The sequence below is a fragment of the Strix uralensis genome, chromosome 1 (genome assembly GCF_047716275.1).
Source record: "Strix uralensis isolate ZFMK-TIS-50842 chromosome 1, bStrUra1, whole genome shotgun sequence".
Classification (NCBI taxonomy): domain Eukaryota; kingdom Metazoa; phylum Chordata; class Aves; order Strigiformes; family Strigidae; genus Strix; species Strix uralensis.
Window position 1 is genome coordinate 162,523,074 of NC_133972.1, and position 17,478 is coordinate 162,540,551.

Here is a 17,478-nt window from a genome sequence, read left to right on the forward strand (position 1 = left end):
TAATCTGACTGGTTTTCAGAAATTTTACGCAGTCCTCTTCAAAAAGCTTATGTACTAAATATTCCTGAATTTTGGAAAAAAACCCAAACAAATCCCAACCTCCAGAAAAATGGTTTCACATATTCCACTGCTGAAATTTCCATTCCTACCAGGAAGCAGGATCTGCCTGCGCTCCCTTGGCCGCAAGGCAGTAGCAGGGTCGAGGCGTGCCCTTTTCCAGCAGGGCTGTCCAGCACACCCTCACCTTCAGGCTGTTCACCTGCTCAGCACGGAGCTGCGTCTTCTCTCTGCTCGGGTACCTGTGCTTTGCTCTGCTGTTTTTCAATACTGAAGGTGATTGTTCACAGAGTTCCAGCCTGTGCCCCTTTTTTGAACTTGGTACAGGTTTCTAATACAGGGTCTGCACTACCAGCGTTGCACTTCCCTAAATTAAAAACGCTGATTTGCTTTAGCAGCTACTTGCGTTAGCCTGAATATGAAAGGCCACAACCAGATGTGGGCAAAATTCATTGGGAAATACAACCTCACAGGGCAAACCCAGCTCACCTGCCCTGCCCCTGAGCCCACTTTGCCATCTCCACCAGCTTGGCACGAGCAGCCCTGGGCTCGGAGCCATAACGGGGTGCGCTGACGGCACGGGTGGGCTGGTGCCAGAGTGCTCAGCACTGTGGTGGAGCAGAGACAGCGGAGCAGTCAGTGGGTATACACCAGGTGGGTCTTAACTTCTATTCAGACAAATACAAGCTTACAAAAACTGCCCCCTCTTCTTCCACCAAAACCCAATTTCTGTGCTTTGCTTGTCTGGTAACTGTGTTCAGAAATTATGCAAACACCAAAACACTCGTTTTTTAATTATGTGCAATTTTGCTTCCTCCCAGTCAACCAACCAACCACATCATTTTTTTTTGGCTATAAACCAGCAAAAAGTCCCTCCTGATTTTTACAAACACTCGAGCAGGGTTGACATGTTCTGTAACATGATGGATACCCCACATCCCAGCATTAAAACCAACACCAAAAACCCTCACCCCACAACAAAATAAATGTTTTGCACTTGCATCTGCAAGTGAATTGGATTCACTGTAGAAGCAGCAGGGATAAACTTCAAAATGAGAGCACCTGGCCAAGCAGTATGTGAGATACAGCCATAGAGAGACAGGAGGAATGAAACTATAAACCTTTTGGAGATGGGACGTATTTCCAGGCAAACCACCCTGAGTTCTCCTTTAACATCTTCATGACTCAACTCTGGCTGAGATGGAGTCAATTTTCCCCATAGCAGCCCTCACAGTGCTGTGCTTTGCACTGGGAGCTAGAACAGTGTTGGTAACACACCAGTGTTTTGGCTACCACTGTGCAGTTCTGGCACAGCATCAAGGCTGTCTCTCCATCCCCCCTCACAAGTAGGCTGGGGGTGGGCAAGAGCTTGGGAGGGGACATAGCCAGGACAGCTGACCCAAACTGACCAAAGGGTGTGGGCTCGTCTCTCCATGGGGCCACAGGTCCTGCCAGAAGCCTGCTCCAGCATGGGCTTCCCATGGGGTCACAGCCTCCTTTGGGCATCCACCTGCTCTGGCATGGGGTCCTCCACGGGCTGCAGGTGGAGATCTGCTCCACCATGGACCTCCATGGGTGCAGGGCACAGCTGCCTCACCATGGGCTGCACCACGGGCTGCAGGGCAATCTCTGCTCCAGTGCCTGGAGCACCTCCTCCCCCTGCTTCTTCACTGACCTTGGTGCCTGCAGAGTTGTTTCTCTCACATATTCTCACTCCTCTCTCCAGCTGCTGTTGTGCAGCAGGTTTTTTTTCCCCTTCTTAAATACATTATCACAGAGGTGCTACCACCGTCACTGATGGGCTCGGCCTTGGCCAGCAGTGGGTCTGTCTTGGAGCCGGCTGGTGTTGGCTCTGTCAGACATGGGGGAAGCTTCTGGCAGCTTCTCACAGAAGCCACACCTGCAGCCCACCCCACTTCCTGAACCTTGACATGCAAACCCAATACCATAACAAATGGAAACCTCTGGACATAAATGAATCTATTGCAGTGGCAAGGAAATAAATTGGGCCACTGCATGGTAGCTGCAAGTGGGAGCAACATCCCTCTCTACCTTAGTTCCTGAGAAAGCTGAACAAAAGAGTCTTCAATCACTCAGGGGCATGTGGGAGACGGCACTGGTGGTGTGCTTGATAAATTCTGGCTGTGAGCACAGGCAATGTTGACAGCAGCAATTTTTCTCCTCTGGCAAAAGGAAGTCCAGCACTGAAGCAGATGCACAAACATGTCGCACTGGCTGGGCTTCCTGGCCAGATAACAACTGCGAGGGACAGAGAAATGTCATCAGTTATTATTTAACGTGAATTTCCACTGTTAGCACTGCACCTTTGTTCCGCTAGTACCCTTCCAGTGCACATCAGTGAAACACAGCTATATGTGATCTTATTTACTTGTTTTTCAATTGTCTCTTGCTTCTGCCGCACGCAGATGGAACCTGCGTGATCTTCAGAAGTCTGATGAAGGACACCATTGATCTCCAAAGCTCTGGAAGCAGAAAGTCTTTAAGAACTGAAATACAGAAGTTTTTCAGCAGTTCTTTATTTATAATGTAGGCTTAAGCAATCATTACAATGTAGAAGGGAGACACACTTACAGCAATTATTTATACCAGTTTAGAACAAAAAACTGCACAGGGAGAGGTCAACTCTCAGTACAAACTAGCAACTAAACCACAATAATTTACCATTAGAAACATTTTATTTTTTAGCTGTGACACTGCTTTTACAATATGCAAAAACACAAACAATAGAACTATCCAAAGTGTTTTGTCACATTCTTTCTACATTGAATTTGGCAACATTTTATATTAAATTTTACTGATTATACTAACGTTTAAGAACTAAACAAGTGAAAAGCTGTACTCGGGTACAGTTACATCCATTTATTTCAAAGGTTTAAATAACACTTTTAACTATTGAGATTATCTCCTAGCAGTTTTTGTTTATGCAAAAACCATCTCAAAGCCTCATTTGCACAATGCATCAGCTACTGTATCAAGATTGGTGGGCTACACCACAGGCACTACTGTTTATTATAATCTGTAATAAGGAGCTTGTTTTTCAAAGAAAGGAAGGTTTAATATTTTCTAAGAATCATGCCTTTTTTTTTTCTTTTTGCTTTTAAGCCATAACAAAAAAAAAAAAGGTTAGCAACCACAGCAGTGTAAAATGTTATATAGAACACAGTGACTACACAGTTACTAGAAGTTTCACATCCAATGCAGTTATGTATTAAAGCATAAGAGGTTATGTAGGCAAGTCTAGAGCCAACAGAAATCTGCAGAGTGTGTGGTGGAAACTAGCCCCTTTTATGTATTATTTGGTGCATTTTTAAACAATCCTGGATGCGGAAGTCTGGTGTCCATCCACGCCTGGGTCTGCTGTGGGTGGGCAGATGGCATCCTTCTGGACTGTCTGATCGGAACACGTGTCGTGCCCTGGGGTCTGCATATTTCTATCAGCTTTAGGAGACGGGTATTGCAGCAATAACTTACTTTTACTTCAAGGAAAAAATCCGACTCTTAATAATTCTATCAATAACGTTCCAAAAAACATGACTTAAAGTACAAAAAAAGAGAATATAGTGGTCAGACTCCCGGTATTATCAAAAAAACAGTATCTCTCCCCACCCCCCACCCTTCACCCCTTTCTTTTCGGTATTTAATAAAAGCCAATCAACTGCCATTTAAAAGAAGTTAAGAAAAACAAGCCCCTGTATTGGAAAGAAACATTTGCAGTTTATTAGATCACAAGCTGGTTACACCTGTCAAATTGTTAAGTGTTTTCTCAAAATATTTGGGCTTTCCAAGGTGCCCAGCCTGCTGGGCACAGTCAGAAAAAGGCATTTTGATAATATCTAAGAACTCCCTGCTTGCATTTTAAAAATGTTTTCACATTTATAACTGCCTTAAGCCTGTCGTCCTTGTTTGTATTCAGTGAAAGGATGAGTGGAACAAAAAGTGAAGGTGGAAGAACCAAGCCTACACAGTTAAGGCTGCATGCATGTGACTGAGAGTTGTTGCTGTGCAGTCAAAAAAAGAAATGTGGAAAAACCCCAGTCTTTAAAACACCCTACAGAAACAAAACACTGCAATCCAATATGGCTTATTCTGATGCATTTACCATGAAGCTACTAGTACTTAAATCCTACTAGGCTACTTTTGTGCAACAGCATCTGCTATTTTGATGGCATCTCCCACCCCCCCCCTACCCCTCAAATATTCTACCAACTGCAGGTTTCTTCCTTGCATTATATATTGCTTTTATTGTCAATTTTTATTCCTGCTTTTCAAACTTTATTTTAACACTTAAACGAGGATCTGTTCCTTACAGCTTGTCTTAAACCTTAAAATACGTCCCATTGTTTTGTTTTTTAACCTCACTATTACAAGGCGCTCTACAAAAGCTTGCAAAAAAGCCAAATTTTCATTAAATCCCTTTGCTGAAGTTAACTACTCGACATTTTTTTTCTCCTATGATTTAAAACTTTACAAAGAGAGTTATAAAAAAGGTAAATGGGATTTGGCACCTTCAGAAAAAATTAAAAGTGTAACTTAGATCAAAAAAATGCAGAAACAAAATCATTGATATTTACAAATTAAAACACCAGTGAAGATTATGTCTTACTACGCTCTTTCACCTTGTTTTCTCTTTTAGAGTACTTTCAGACTGTCTGTTACCGAGTATCTTAAAAAATTCATTGATTACAGATTGGAATGGATAGAGACAAATTAGTTTCCTCACAGTTCCTTCTCGGCGGCTAGTACTCTGGCAGCTTCTCCACTCCTAGGAAATACGAGGTGCTGAGCGATCATTCGTGGTCGTCTTCTTCAGTTTGACACCACGCCGAATGGCGTTCAGCATATCTTCACCTTGCGGGACATCCCCAGGACTCAGGTCTCCGGGATCGAGCTCCGGCTGGCCCGCAGGTGCGAGGCTGCTGACACCATCCCGGTCGCTTTCTTCCCCCTCGCTCTCAGGAACCACTTGCCTCTGCTCGTCGGCAGCACTCAGTTTCTGGCTTGACGGCGGAGGGTTGACAGATGCTTGTCCGCTCCATGAGGACGAGGGCATGCTGGTGACACCTTGCCCACCATCTCCTGCTGCTGGAGACTCGGGACTTTGCTCGGGACATTCTTCTGTCCCAGCGAGGGTGCCGGGCAGCCCTCCTGGGATATCTGGGACAGTTGGTGTTTTGACAGGAATCACCGGCGTCTTGATGGGAATCGGACCTCCCCCTATGGTACCGCGTCTGACTGACGGCTTGGTGGAAGGGGTCCGTCTGATGGTGGCGACGCCGGGGGTGACGATGACGGGTCCAAGCGTGGTAGGCAGGCCTGCGGTGGAAGCAGGACGCTTGGTTTGAAACATTCTGCGATAGGACTGGCTAATGTCGCTGTTTCTTGGGATGGTGGAAGATTTGTCAAACTCTTGTTGTTCTGCCTCCTGGTCACCACTCACAGAGAAATAATCATAATCTGAAACTGATGCCAAAAGACACAGTTAGGAACAAGCTGGGAGAAGACAGCTGAATCACATCAGTAAGTCTACAGTATGTGTCACCAAAAAAGTATACAAAACTGAAAAAGCCTGGAGGTCAACACCAATTAAGAAAGGTTTCACCTTTAGGAGGAAGGAAGCCTGAGACATTGTGACCAAGACTCTCAGACTGCGTGGCTAAAGGCAGGCACTACAGCAGACCGACCCTAAAGCTGCTGCAGGGTGCCCACATCTCTTGTGAAACAGAACGAGAACTGTGCACATTCAGTACCTTCTCTGAAAAGAACTAATTAAGTAGCGAACACTCAATGTTTGTTGCCAACATTAAGATACCAAAACCAGCATCCTACAAGCCATATGCTACCACTTGTAGATACAAATACTTAAAACAAGTCAGTGACTAAAAAGTGTACTTCAGACTAGGCAATGTGGGGCTCAGGGGACTGTGTACCAGTGATTTCAGCAACAAATTGGCTTATTTTGTAAACAAAGTAAATCCCAGCTGTCACCTCTGAAATCTCAGCCTCAGCTTTAATAATTGCATTGAGTTCCTTCCTTTCCAGGTAACTGCTGTGCCAGGCTAGGCCCTCCACAAGTCCTACTGCTCCTTTGATGGCACAGCACAACCAACCTCAGCTGAGCAAACAAGGCAGTTGCTGAACTGCAAACACCAAACTCAGTCCCTCTCAGCTTTCTGCTGGTTCTGAAACAGGGTACAAAACCCAACACCTTATTGCAGCTTCCCAGGTATGGCCAAGTTAAGGTCTCTAAACTGAAAGAGGGTAGATTTAGATTAGATGTAAAGAAGTTCTTCACCGTGAGGGTGGTGAGGCACTGGCACAGGTTGCCCAGAGAAGCTGTGGCTGCCCCCTCCCTGGCAGTGTTCAAGGCCAGGTTGGACGGGGCTTTGAGCAGCCTGGTCTAGTGGAAGGTGTCCCTGCCCATGGCAGGGGGGTTGGAACTAGACGACCTTTGAGGTCCCTACCAACCAAACCATTCTGTGATTCTATGAGCCCATGAAATATAATACCAGCATCTTCTTTAAAATGGTAGCATCCTTAAACTAAAACTCTAGTAATACTAAAATTCTAGTAATACATGAGAAAATATGATAATTCAGTACACTATGCAGCAATCCAGGTTTCTATTTAGTTAATAAATCCAGGCTGCATTCCAAGCTGGAAAAAAGTTCACAACAGCAAGGTTCACCCCTTCCTCCCCAGCTGACTACAAAGCCAGTGAGTGACAGGTGCTGGAATATAACTCCTTGGCACCACGGGGTGAGTGTATGATGGCCAGGCTGGGAATGCTCTGAAAAAGAGCATCTCTTGGATGGGTACCTTGAGATGGGATGGTGTCCTCTGAACAGCACGGAGTTGTTGTCTGGGTGCTGTAGCCACTGGAGCACTGCAAGGAATCCCGACTGCTCCTCTGGGTATCCAGCTGCAGCCCTCTCGTCAGAGCGAGCGCCAGCTCCTCGCAGGCCTCCATCTCCTCACCCTGCTGGTTACACACAGGAAAGAGAGTCATTACCTCTAGAAGGGCTAGTCTATCTTCACTGACTTTTAGCTGTCTCTCCTCCCAAGCAGAGCTTGTCACCATCACAACCCACCAGGATTGTGTCCAACCATTTACTAGGGCTTAGAAACAGACACACTTTGAATGGTGTTGCTCTACAAATGCCAATACCCAGTGGCATATTCTCTCATGCCCAGGCAACTTCCACTGACCACACCAACACCACACCAGTACAGCCTGTCAGATAAACATGTGCCAACATAAAGCACATCAAAAAGTACTGGCAGGAGCTAGCACATCCACTTCCTTTGCACCAAATAGCATATTCGAAATTAGAGTTTCACCCTTGTGGCAGCTGACACCGTCATGCTCCGAGGTCTCTGGGTGTCCTCAGGGGGCACGGGTGGCCCGCTCTGAGCTCCTCCATTGAGTTCTGGTTCACGCTTTTCTTTGCGACGTTGCAACGTGTTCACCATTGGTTGATCGTATGGGCCTGGTTTGGCCCAGTCCTAAGGAAATGTGCTTGTTAGTGACAGCTTGCATCAGTAACTGTGCTTTAATTACATGTAAAACTATGCAAAAGGACAATTTTAATGCAACAGATTACGTATCAAACTGGATATGCCTTTCTGAATAAGGCCAGAAATAAATTAATTATGAGGATATTAAAAATCTTCACTTATACAACCTATCTTCTTTATTAAAGGGAATCTAGATTTCCTATTCTACCTAAGTGTTCTTATTTAACATTTTAATACTGTAGTTTTCTCTAAATGAAATTCCATTGTGTTAAAGCCTTTCTTTTCAGAAATTCAAATGCAAAATCACTGGCACAACAGCAGAAAATACACATAAATGTCCAATCAGTGATGCAGCTGTTCTAGATGTACACAAGTTCTAGTATTACGTGCTGTTACGCACGTCTTCAATTCTGAAAAAATCAGGCTTGCACAGATTTTTCATAGATATTAGAGAAGCAAATTACTCTGAGCAACCTCTTCATTTACTTACTAGCTGAAATCTAGTTTGTAATAACGATCCGTACTGAAGAAAGACTAACTTCACTCTGAATTACTGGTGCCAAATTTGAAACAGAAATTCCTCAGGCCATGAGGGCTATATTCACTCAGGGCTCTATTAAGCAAAGTCCTGAGGGTGTCCAGAAACCACACGTTGCACACAACGAGCAGGATTGACCAGTGACCTGTGCTGGGATGCAGAACCACTGCTGAGCAGCTGCTCCCCAAATGCAAGCTGCTGCAGGGGCAAGTCCAATCCTAAGAGAGTTTTCCCTTACCAAAACAAACGGTGCTTTAAAAATAAAAATAGAAGAAACAACTTTTGCGTGAGAACAGGTCACACACACCCCACCGTGGGCAGCAGCTGGCTGCTGGGCAGCCTCTGCACAGCCTTCTGATAAATAATTAATGATGGGCTAAGACCACACTATAGAATTTACTGATGGGTCTCGGTCCAAGGTATGAGAAGTGCAAGGCAGCTGTACTGACAATGGCCCCCTGTGCAGACAGGTATTCTGGTTTTATTAACACATATGAAATTCCGCTTTCCCTTAGCAGCTGTGTCTTTGCTGTAAGTGTTTTGCTGTGAAATATACTGGCAAACTGCTTCTAGCATAGACACAACTAATTACCCTGAAGCTCCAGGACCACTGTGGCCACCCTGTGTGTATGTCTCAACAGTCTCCAGCTGCTGGAGAGAGAAATTAGGGAGATCTGAAACAAGTATCTCAATTTACATGTCTAAGAAGGTCCAGTGGTGCATATGCAGTATCATATAACCATCCACAGGCACCTAAGACCTGTGCAGCTACTATCAACTGCACATCAGCCTTGTGAAGATTCAGGGCAACAGACAAGAGACCTTCTCCCCTTGCTCTGGGGCAGTCTCCCAGGGAAATCGCCTGGCAGGGATGAAAGTCAAGGCTCTGGCAGAGCAAAGATGCTTTGATGCCAAGGAAGATCCCTGCAGATCCAGCTGGAGCAACTGAAAGAAGTTACTGCACTCTGACTTTTTTGGTGGTCTCACCCAAGAGAGCAAAACAAGCTGGGTGAGCACTTTCAGTCTGTGGCAGTAGAGCTGGGATAGCTTCAGTCATCACTTAGGTTCCCCTGGTGACGAGCACATTCTTAAACCACTCCAGCTAGATCTACAAGAGCCATGGGGCCAAGCACAGCCGCCGCAGTGAGAGCATCATGTTGTTCAATGTATGGTTTCACTAAGCCAACGGGATGCCACGCCTGCACTTCCCTGCTCAAGTGAGCGCTTTGACGGTGCTAAACAAGCTCTTTTCTCGCTGAATAGAGCCCAGAGTGCTTTCACCAATGTTCCAGAGCTAAACTGTTCCTTCCTACCTAGGTGTTGTCAGCTTTAATATGTTTTAGGCAGTGCCAGAATAGACAAGGTCATTCAGAAATATCTACTACCAGATTTCAGCTCCTGATTATCACCATGCAGTGCCCATTCAGAGTGATATTAAACAGAGCAAATCAACGAGTAATTACATGGATCGAAAGGTAGCAACAACTGCCGTGTGCACACTGTTGGTATGAGGAGGTGAGGACTGCCACAACAAAAGGAACACAAACCTTCCAGCTAGGGATCTTAGATGATGGTAACATGCCTGGCCCAATGGTGTAATAATGAACGTAGTCTGGAAGGAGGGCTGAGGGAGCCCGAGTCCACGCGCGGGAGACAGGCGGGAAATGAGGGAAAGGACCTGCACCAACTGAAGCTACGGATGGGTCACTTGATAAACTACAGTGATAAAACCCATTAGACAACTGGAAACGAAACAAATAAACAAACAAAAACAGAGAAATTAATATAAACAGAATGAATATGAAAATATACTGCGACTCTGATGTTCTGGGGAGAAAACTTCTGTATCTTAAAACAAAAGAAAAAAATCTTAGCTTTGCTGCAAATAAACAACAGAAAATTGATACAATGCTTGGTTCAGAAGTGAGATTGCTTGAAAGTTGTTATTTGGTATAACAAATTTCAGACATCAATCTAGCAGTCATGGTCTCCAGGCTGAGCAGCTTTGCCTTCTGTCCATGAAAGCAGCACACTGTGAAAAAGCCTTTGCAATTTAGGTACCCTGCAGACTGCAGACATAGAAACAAAACATTTCCAATATTGGAAGCATCTGCATTGGTGGCGTTTATTCTATGTAGCTGGACAGAGAGGAAAAGCATACAGCCTTTGAACATGACGTGTTCTGGCTGTGTGATGATATGGAAGAAAAAAAAAAGAAAAAACCAACAGCAAGGATTTACCAGATGAGAATGGAGACTGCTATCACTTCCTCCCCTGATTCAAACTGTATCCCCTGTAATTTATTACAACCGTGTGTGTTTTGTTTTCCTTTTTGTTTTGGTCAAAAACAAACCCCAATTGCTCAGTTTAATGTGTGCTACCTAATGGGAAAGAACAGCACAACCTGGGCAAGATGCTCTTTGTCAGGCAACCAGCTGGATTTGGGTAGTGTTCCACAATCTTTTTAAGTAGAAAAGGTGGACAAGGAGCTTTTCTTAGAAAAGTACCTTTGTAAAATGCCCAATTTGTAGCTTCCCCCTAGCAGCTACTTTAAAGGCAAGTGTTGCTGTGGCTTATTCAAACAGATTCATTTCTACGGGAGCATGCAACAGTTCCTATTCTCATCTTCACAGAGTGGAATCCTGGCTGCGTCCCATGCACGGTGTTTTTTTGTCCAAATGTTGCTGGGTTTGGATAACGAGCTATTAGGTTTGTATGTCTTTTAGATGAAGTTTTTCACCTTATCTGTGGAGGCCCAAGCCCCCATGGTGGAGCCTGAGCTGACTGAGGTGGGGGAACTGCACTCGCTCACTGACTGGCAGGTTTCAGAGGCTTCTGAAGAGGCAGAGCTGGACGAATTCTGCAGCGTAAAACAGCACCGCAACGCAGGGAAAGGATACACAAGCCATCAAAAAAGAAAAAAAACACAAACAAAAAAAAAAGACAAAAAGCACGTACACAGAGACACACACAGGAGAGAGGGAAGGATGAGAGAAGCAAAGGGTTAGGGTTTTAAAAATCAATTAGAAACTGCTCAAAACCATTGCTAATGTTCAGGAAATCTATGAGAAACAAAATAAGCCATTTGCTTAATGCGAGAACTTGCCACACTGCTTTAGAATGAGGGAATCGAGGCAGTGATCTCAACTCCTCATTGCAATTTCAGCGTCTCAATTCTGTTAGCTGTCTCAGAGCAAGCAGCTGAGGGAGCTGGGGGCACCTACAGTCCAAACATGCAATATACTGAGACAACTGATTTATACAGAAAAGCAGATCATCAGTACTTCAAAGACACAAAGTTTAGATTTAAAACATGGAGCAGCAAACGTCACTTACATTCACAAGTTCTCGGATATTCTTATCTGCAAAAGTGCTTGTGAAAAGCTCATCTGAGTTCAAATATTATGGAACAGAGAAATAAGTGATACTTACCAAAACTGGAGGTTTCCAAAGTGCATTATCTGTATGCATGTGCCTCTGTGGGTAGTATGCATACACCAAAAACACTCTGACTCAAACTTTTCTGCCCAGCAGCCAATATGAAGGTACATGTACTCTGCTGAGCGCATAAGTGGTGGCATGTGCTTGCCACCTGCTTTCTCTTAACAGCAGAGAGAGAAATATCAGGGGCTTGGATGGAGAGCGAAGGAAAATGCAAGACATAGAGTGTTCATCAAAAACCTTAAACGTTTTACTCCTAGCTAGGAACTTCCAATTTCCAGTGCACGCGCTTATGTTACATTTGCTGCTGTAAGGCCTCTACAACAGCATCTAACTCACCTACAGGCAGGCCAAGGTGAATAACCACATGGACCATTTTACCAACTAGAGTGCTCTTACACATTTCCCCCTTGAAAGTGGCATCCCCCTCAGTAGGGGTGTGCGTGCAGCTCCAACCAAGAGCTTCGAAATAGTCAAGAATACTTGCAAAGTTGTCAGAACAGTACTGAGCTCTATTTACTGCCAGGAAATTCAACACTAGCAAGACTAATTCATCATTTGGTAGTCCAAGAGCTGTGAAGCAAGTCTATCTAAGGATATTCCTGGCATTTTATTTTATGACAGCAGAGAGAATGCACTCTTGTATCGAGTTTGTGTGGCAAAGCCTCAGATTTCAAGGAATGGCATTTTGAAGAGAAAGGGAAATCTCATCTGAAATAAAATTTCAGCAGTTAACCCTAGATGAGATCTTGGGGTGGGTTTTCAATAAAAGATAGCTGGATAAGAGGCACTGCTGAGGAGTAATTACTGTTAACACCCAGAAGTTGTCTCACTGGTCACCAGAAGCTACATATAAGGAATGTACAGCTAATTGCCTAGGTAAAAGGAGATGTCGGTCTCCTGAGACGGAATCATCATAAAGATTTTGGTGAAGACTACTGGGGCTGTTGAGAAACCAGTACAGTATCAGCATCTTAAGCTTATCAGCAAACTGTGTATTTAAGTGAAACTTTGCAAAGGCTGTTAAAAAAATTTAAAAATCATGTAATGTGGTGGGTTATTTTATAGAAATAACGCATATCCCATCTTATGCTGACATTAGATCAGATCTGCGGGTGACCTGTCAAATTTGTTTAGGGTACAAGTAAGCTCAGCTAACAAGGCTCGTATTCAAAGTGCAGTAAGAGTTGAGGTGAATGTAAGATCAGAAGAAACTACAACAAATGACATGTAGCTGGTAAGGAGAGAAGTGAAAAGTATGCAGTGGGGTACCCAGTGATGCAGTGGCTTGATGTCTTGTGGAACTTGTCACATTCTTGATTTAATGCAACTCCTTTCACAGGAGAAAAAACTCTAAAAATAAGAACATTGACAAACATGGGCTGCAGTTGACTCTGCCATCAGACATAACTACAGTACACTAAATGGAGATGAGGCCTATTGCTTCTATCTGTAGAGAAAAATACATTATAGAAAATTAGCTTTTACACTAAAACTCCAGAGTTCTGCCTGACATTCCAGGTAGCTCAGTAAAGGAAACTGAGAAGTCCCATGAGAACACTCACACTAGTATTTCACTTTGGCCAGGAAAAAAGAGAGAAAAACGTAATTTCAGAAAATGCTTCCTGAAACCTCAGGCTTATGGCCTGAAAGATGTTCCTGGCTCTGCATACTCTGCACGTGGCAGGACAGACAGTGAAGGGTCTGAGTTCCAAATATAGTATCATGCCACCCTGTTCTCTGCAGATGCCTTAATGATAACAAGTGAGAATTTGGAGTTTACATTTGATACGACTATTCCTGATTACAAGACAGAAACTTCATGAGATTATGTCAAGTAATGGTAGAAATGGGTCATAAATGAGGTTTATTAGCAACAAAGCTGCATGTAGCAAACAGATGGAAAAAGGCCAAAATGCAAGTTCTGAAGATGCAAAGAACTACTCAATTTACTTCAGGTATGGGGGAAAAAGACTGCAAGTGGTTAACTTATTTTTGCAATAAAGTGACTCCAAGGTGAAAAGAGATGAAAGAAAGGACTCTCCCACTAACTCAGCATGGACATTTTCAGCAGGCAAAGCTAGACAAAGGATGAACCAAGATGCCATGGGGAAAACACCTTGGTAGTTGAAGAAAATGCAAGAGGTCGTGGTAGGGAAACAGGGTCTCCTCCTCGTCTTGAGAAACTTGCATGGCACAGGGTAGGGGAGCCTCTGGTCTTGCTAAAAAAGGATTACAACAGTAAGAAAACAATAAGAGAGGGAGATAGAAGAATACTGAACTCCTGAAGGAAAAGCGTGAAGAAAACATGGAGTGGCAACAGGTCAAAGGCTGCCTGGATCAGACTGCAGAAACAATCTTGAATGCGTGGGTTGGACCTGGGTGTGGGAAGCACAGACCACCCTTCATTTCTAAGCAGAAAGTACACGAGGGGCTGAAAACAGAAACTGCACAGTTACTGCTTGGGCAAAAAGTCTCCAAAGTTTTGAGTGCTTGTTCTAGATGCACACCCACTGGCACACGCACACCTGGGAGCACAGGCACAGGCAAACACTGGGCGGAGCAATTTCTACTTCACATCCCATGGAGTGAGAAATTTGACTATAGGATTTTTTCAACTTATTTTAGTAAACTCCTTTTTCAAATGATTGTTTAGTTTGAATAATTCTTAAAATAAATTCTTTCATTTTAGCTATCTTAACCCTGGGACATTTTTTTTTTCCCATAACTGCGATAATGGTGGTTCTGCTCTGATCTCAAACCACCTCTTCTGAGAAAAACCTTAAAGTTAACAGTATCAGCAGAAATCTAAAACCATGCTCTGCACAGTAACAACCAGTTCCTCAAATGTACATTATACATATGCAGCTTGGTATCCAGTCTGTCTCTCAGACATTGTGCCATGGCTTGTTCTTGGACAGTGTCCCACTGCTTGGTGTGGTATGTATGAATTCCAGAAAGGATATAAAAAAACCCTGTAATTTGGGCTACTGGACTGTATGATCATATTTTCCATCTGTTGTCCTACTAACCTATAAAATGACTGCAGTTATCATGGAGCACTTGCACGCTTTGCTATGTTTTCCATTCAAATATAATATTGCTTTCTTAAACGCTTCCCTTCTTCAACTACTAGACAGAGCTTCCTGGGCAAGGGCTTCCCAGGAGACCAAATCCTAATGAAGAGCTTCGTCCACTGTCCCTCCACAGTCAGCGGAAGATGTCTCAGTTGCCTTTCAAAAAGCTTTGGATAGTGACTCAAGGTCACCTCCTCGATTTGTCTCACTTCCAGGAACATGCCTCTACTGTCCCCTCTTTTCTAGTCAGGGACAAACTGTTGGGAAACTTAACTTAAAAAAGGAAGTTTAGGAGAAACAAATACTTGCTGATAAATTACAGATGCATTTCAGTTATTTTGGGGTTTTTTGGTTTTGTTTTTTTTTAAGGTCTCATGTGAAATAATTTCTTAATTTACGTGGAAAACTGAATAGTTGTAACAACGTATTTCCCCTATTAACTTCAACCTACGTCAAGCAATGGAGTCTCCTCAAAAGCAGAATCTTTCCAGCTTGCTAATCCGTACACGCAGAAGGAAGTTCACATTCAGTTTCCCTCTACTTCACTGTTTAGGGAAAGCGATTTCCAGAATACTCTAACAATAAAGACTTAGTCCTCCGCTGTTTGACAGCACATCAACAGTTTTTTTCTCTTCTTCATCTGCTTCTTTCTCTCCCCCTGCTTTCATCCCCATGAAATCATAAGCAGCCTCTAAAATCCAACTGTATAATTGCTTCCCCCATGCGTGTTCACTCCAAGTCCACTGGCTCCTTCTATTATCTTCCTAAATCAAACTGTACTAAATCAAATAACTGTACTACTACCATATTACTTCATCACAGATACTCCCGGATCTCAGTTTGCCTACTACATAGGGCAGCATGTGGGTTTAGCAGCACCAGCTACATTCAGTGTCCATCCAAGAGCTACTCTGTGCTCCCCAGGTGTGTCAGAAGGGCTTTACATGGTGTCAGTACATGCCATGGACAACGCTGACCATGGCTCACCTCAAATCTGGCATTTAAAGGAACTGTTCTGCTCCAGAAAGCGACCTGTGATGCTTTTCCAGCTGATGTTCAGCTATACGCAAACGTACTTTCTTAATTAAGATTAAAGCATTTTACAGTGACCTTTCCACATGTAGAGCTATCTGTTACAGACTAACGCTTTTACTCCCAGTGATGTTAACAGCAACGCTGCAGAAAAGAGATCACACTAAGCCAGTGTAAAGGCAGAGTCTGGTTTTATAATTGCTCCTTTTCCTATTTTCTATGCAGAGTGTGATAACTGTAAAGACTTATTCCTCAAACTATAGGCTGAAAAGCAGTCTTCATTTTGCCAGTCATCTCTCCTCTGGTATAGTCTGTATCTTGTTTAAGTCTCTACTAATTCCTTGTTTGAGATATTTTTTTCCCCATCTGTGATTTTGAATAAATTCAGTTTAATTTTCAGTGACGCTTGTCTAAAATCTCTGTGAGAGCATAAAAGCTTCACATAGCTCATATATTCTCATTCCAATAATATGGGGATTTTATGTAGCCCCCTTCTATTTATTTTTTTTAATCCATTATTAAAAGAAAATGGGCTTTGTTGCCCCAGTAGGTGTCACAGCATGTAGCTAGCAAACATCAGCTAAATATCCACCTGCGCAAGATATACAGCTTTTAATTTCCTTTGTTGATTCCAGAGCTTGCTTTTCTGCTTTCTCAGTGTCACTACTAGAAACAATGACATCAGTGTTTTAGAAACAGCAGCCCATATTGCTGCTCCTCCCCACCCACCACCAAGCCTCAAAAGCACAATACCACAAGGAAGATCTGTCAGTTGGTTAGAGACACACAACACAAAATAACGCTGTAAATTGAACAGCTTCTTGGTAAGCTCACGATCACAATTATCTGTCAGCACAACACACACGATTTACTTAGTGCTGAACATACAAAGCAAGACACTTAAGCAAAGATGAAGCGGCCAGGCAATGATCTGTTACCTTTTCCTCTGTGTAAAGGTATACAGAACTAGAGACATACAGAGCACATACCTATTTGTTATACCAACACACTACACTTGTCAGGTCAAGACCACACTGCTGCAGCCTTCTACAGCTCATGAATAGCTCAAGGGATGCTTGGATCAGTTTGCAACTTTATGGACAGTTTCTAAAATGAAGTGAAAGCATACGAACCTAGCTGGTGTAAATCAGCATGACTCCCATCAACTTTCAGGATGCTCTGCCAGCTGATACCAGCCTAAGTTCTCTCCCCTGCTTAACAGGGGAACTTGCAAAGAGAGGTGTTGGGGTTTTCCCATGCTAAGGGCAATTGCAAAGTTACATCGTCATCTGCAAACATAGCATCATCATGTAGATTACTGCCCTTTTATGAAAGTGCAGTGGATACTATGAAATCCAAAGATGATGCTAGCATGTATAACTGATGCATGTATCTTAAAAGCAACTTCCTTACCTTGTTACTATTCCAGTTTACTTTGTTACTGTTCATTTACTTTTTGCATTTCACTTAGATTAGCCATAGCCAATCAAAACAAAACATTCATTTTATTAGTGAGTTCAAAGTTCTTTAGGATGTCATCTATAAAAATACGCTGATGTGTCCAGACTTGGGACAGTGCAGAAGATGTATTCATTTGAAAAGAAAGCATTTCTATTAAAATGAAAGAGGTAAATATATTTAAAAACGGTTCAACTTCCCTTGAGAACGTGTTCCAAGCCTAAATGAACCAGTGTTGTTTTGGATGATACCCTAAAAATCTCACTAAGGTTACTACTTACTAAATGTTCTGCAAAAAGTAAGGGTCAGTGTGCTGTCAAAGGTGGTCTAGGAGTAGCT

At 43.3% G+C, this 17,478-nt stretch overlaps 1 protein-coding gene across 16 annotated transcripts in view; it reads right to left on the reverse strand.

Annotated features, from left to right (window-relative positions):
- Positions 1-2,578: 2,578 nt before the first annotated feature.
- Positions 2,579-17,478, reverse strand: part of MTSS1 (MTSS I-BAR domain containing 1) — a 126,814-nt gene continuing 111,914 nt past the window's right edge. For 4 of the 16 annotated variants that reach the window (XM_074887649.1, XM_074887655.1, XM_074887643.1 and 1 more), the window contains 5 exons: positions 10,872-10,991; positions 9,679-9,873; positions 7,417-7,581; positions 6,895-7,057; positions 2,579-5,538 (listed from right to left, as the gene is read on the reverse strand). In XM_074887649.1, the coding sequence (XP_074743750.1) occupies positions 4,841-5,538; positions 6,895-7,057; positions 7,417-7,581; positions 9,679-9,873; positions 10,872-10,991 (1,341 nt within the window). In that variant the 3' untranslated portion in view covers positions 2,579-4,840. The remainder of the gene's footprint in view (positions 5,539-6,894; positions 7,058-7,416; positions 7,582-9,678; positions 9,874-10,871; positions 10,992-17,478) is intronic. The other 12 variants (XM_074887732.1, XM_074887722.1, XM_074887713.1 and 9 more) reach the window with 5 other exon arrangements.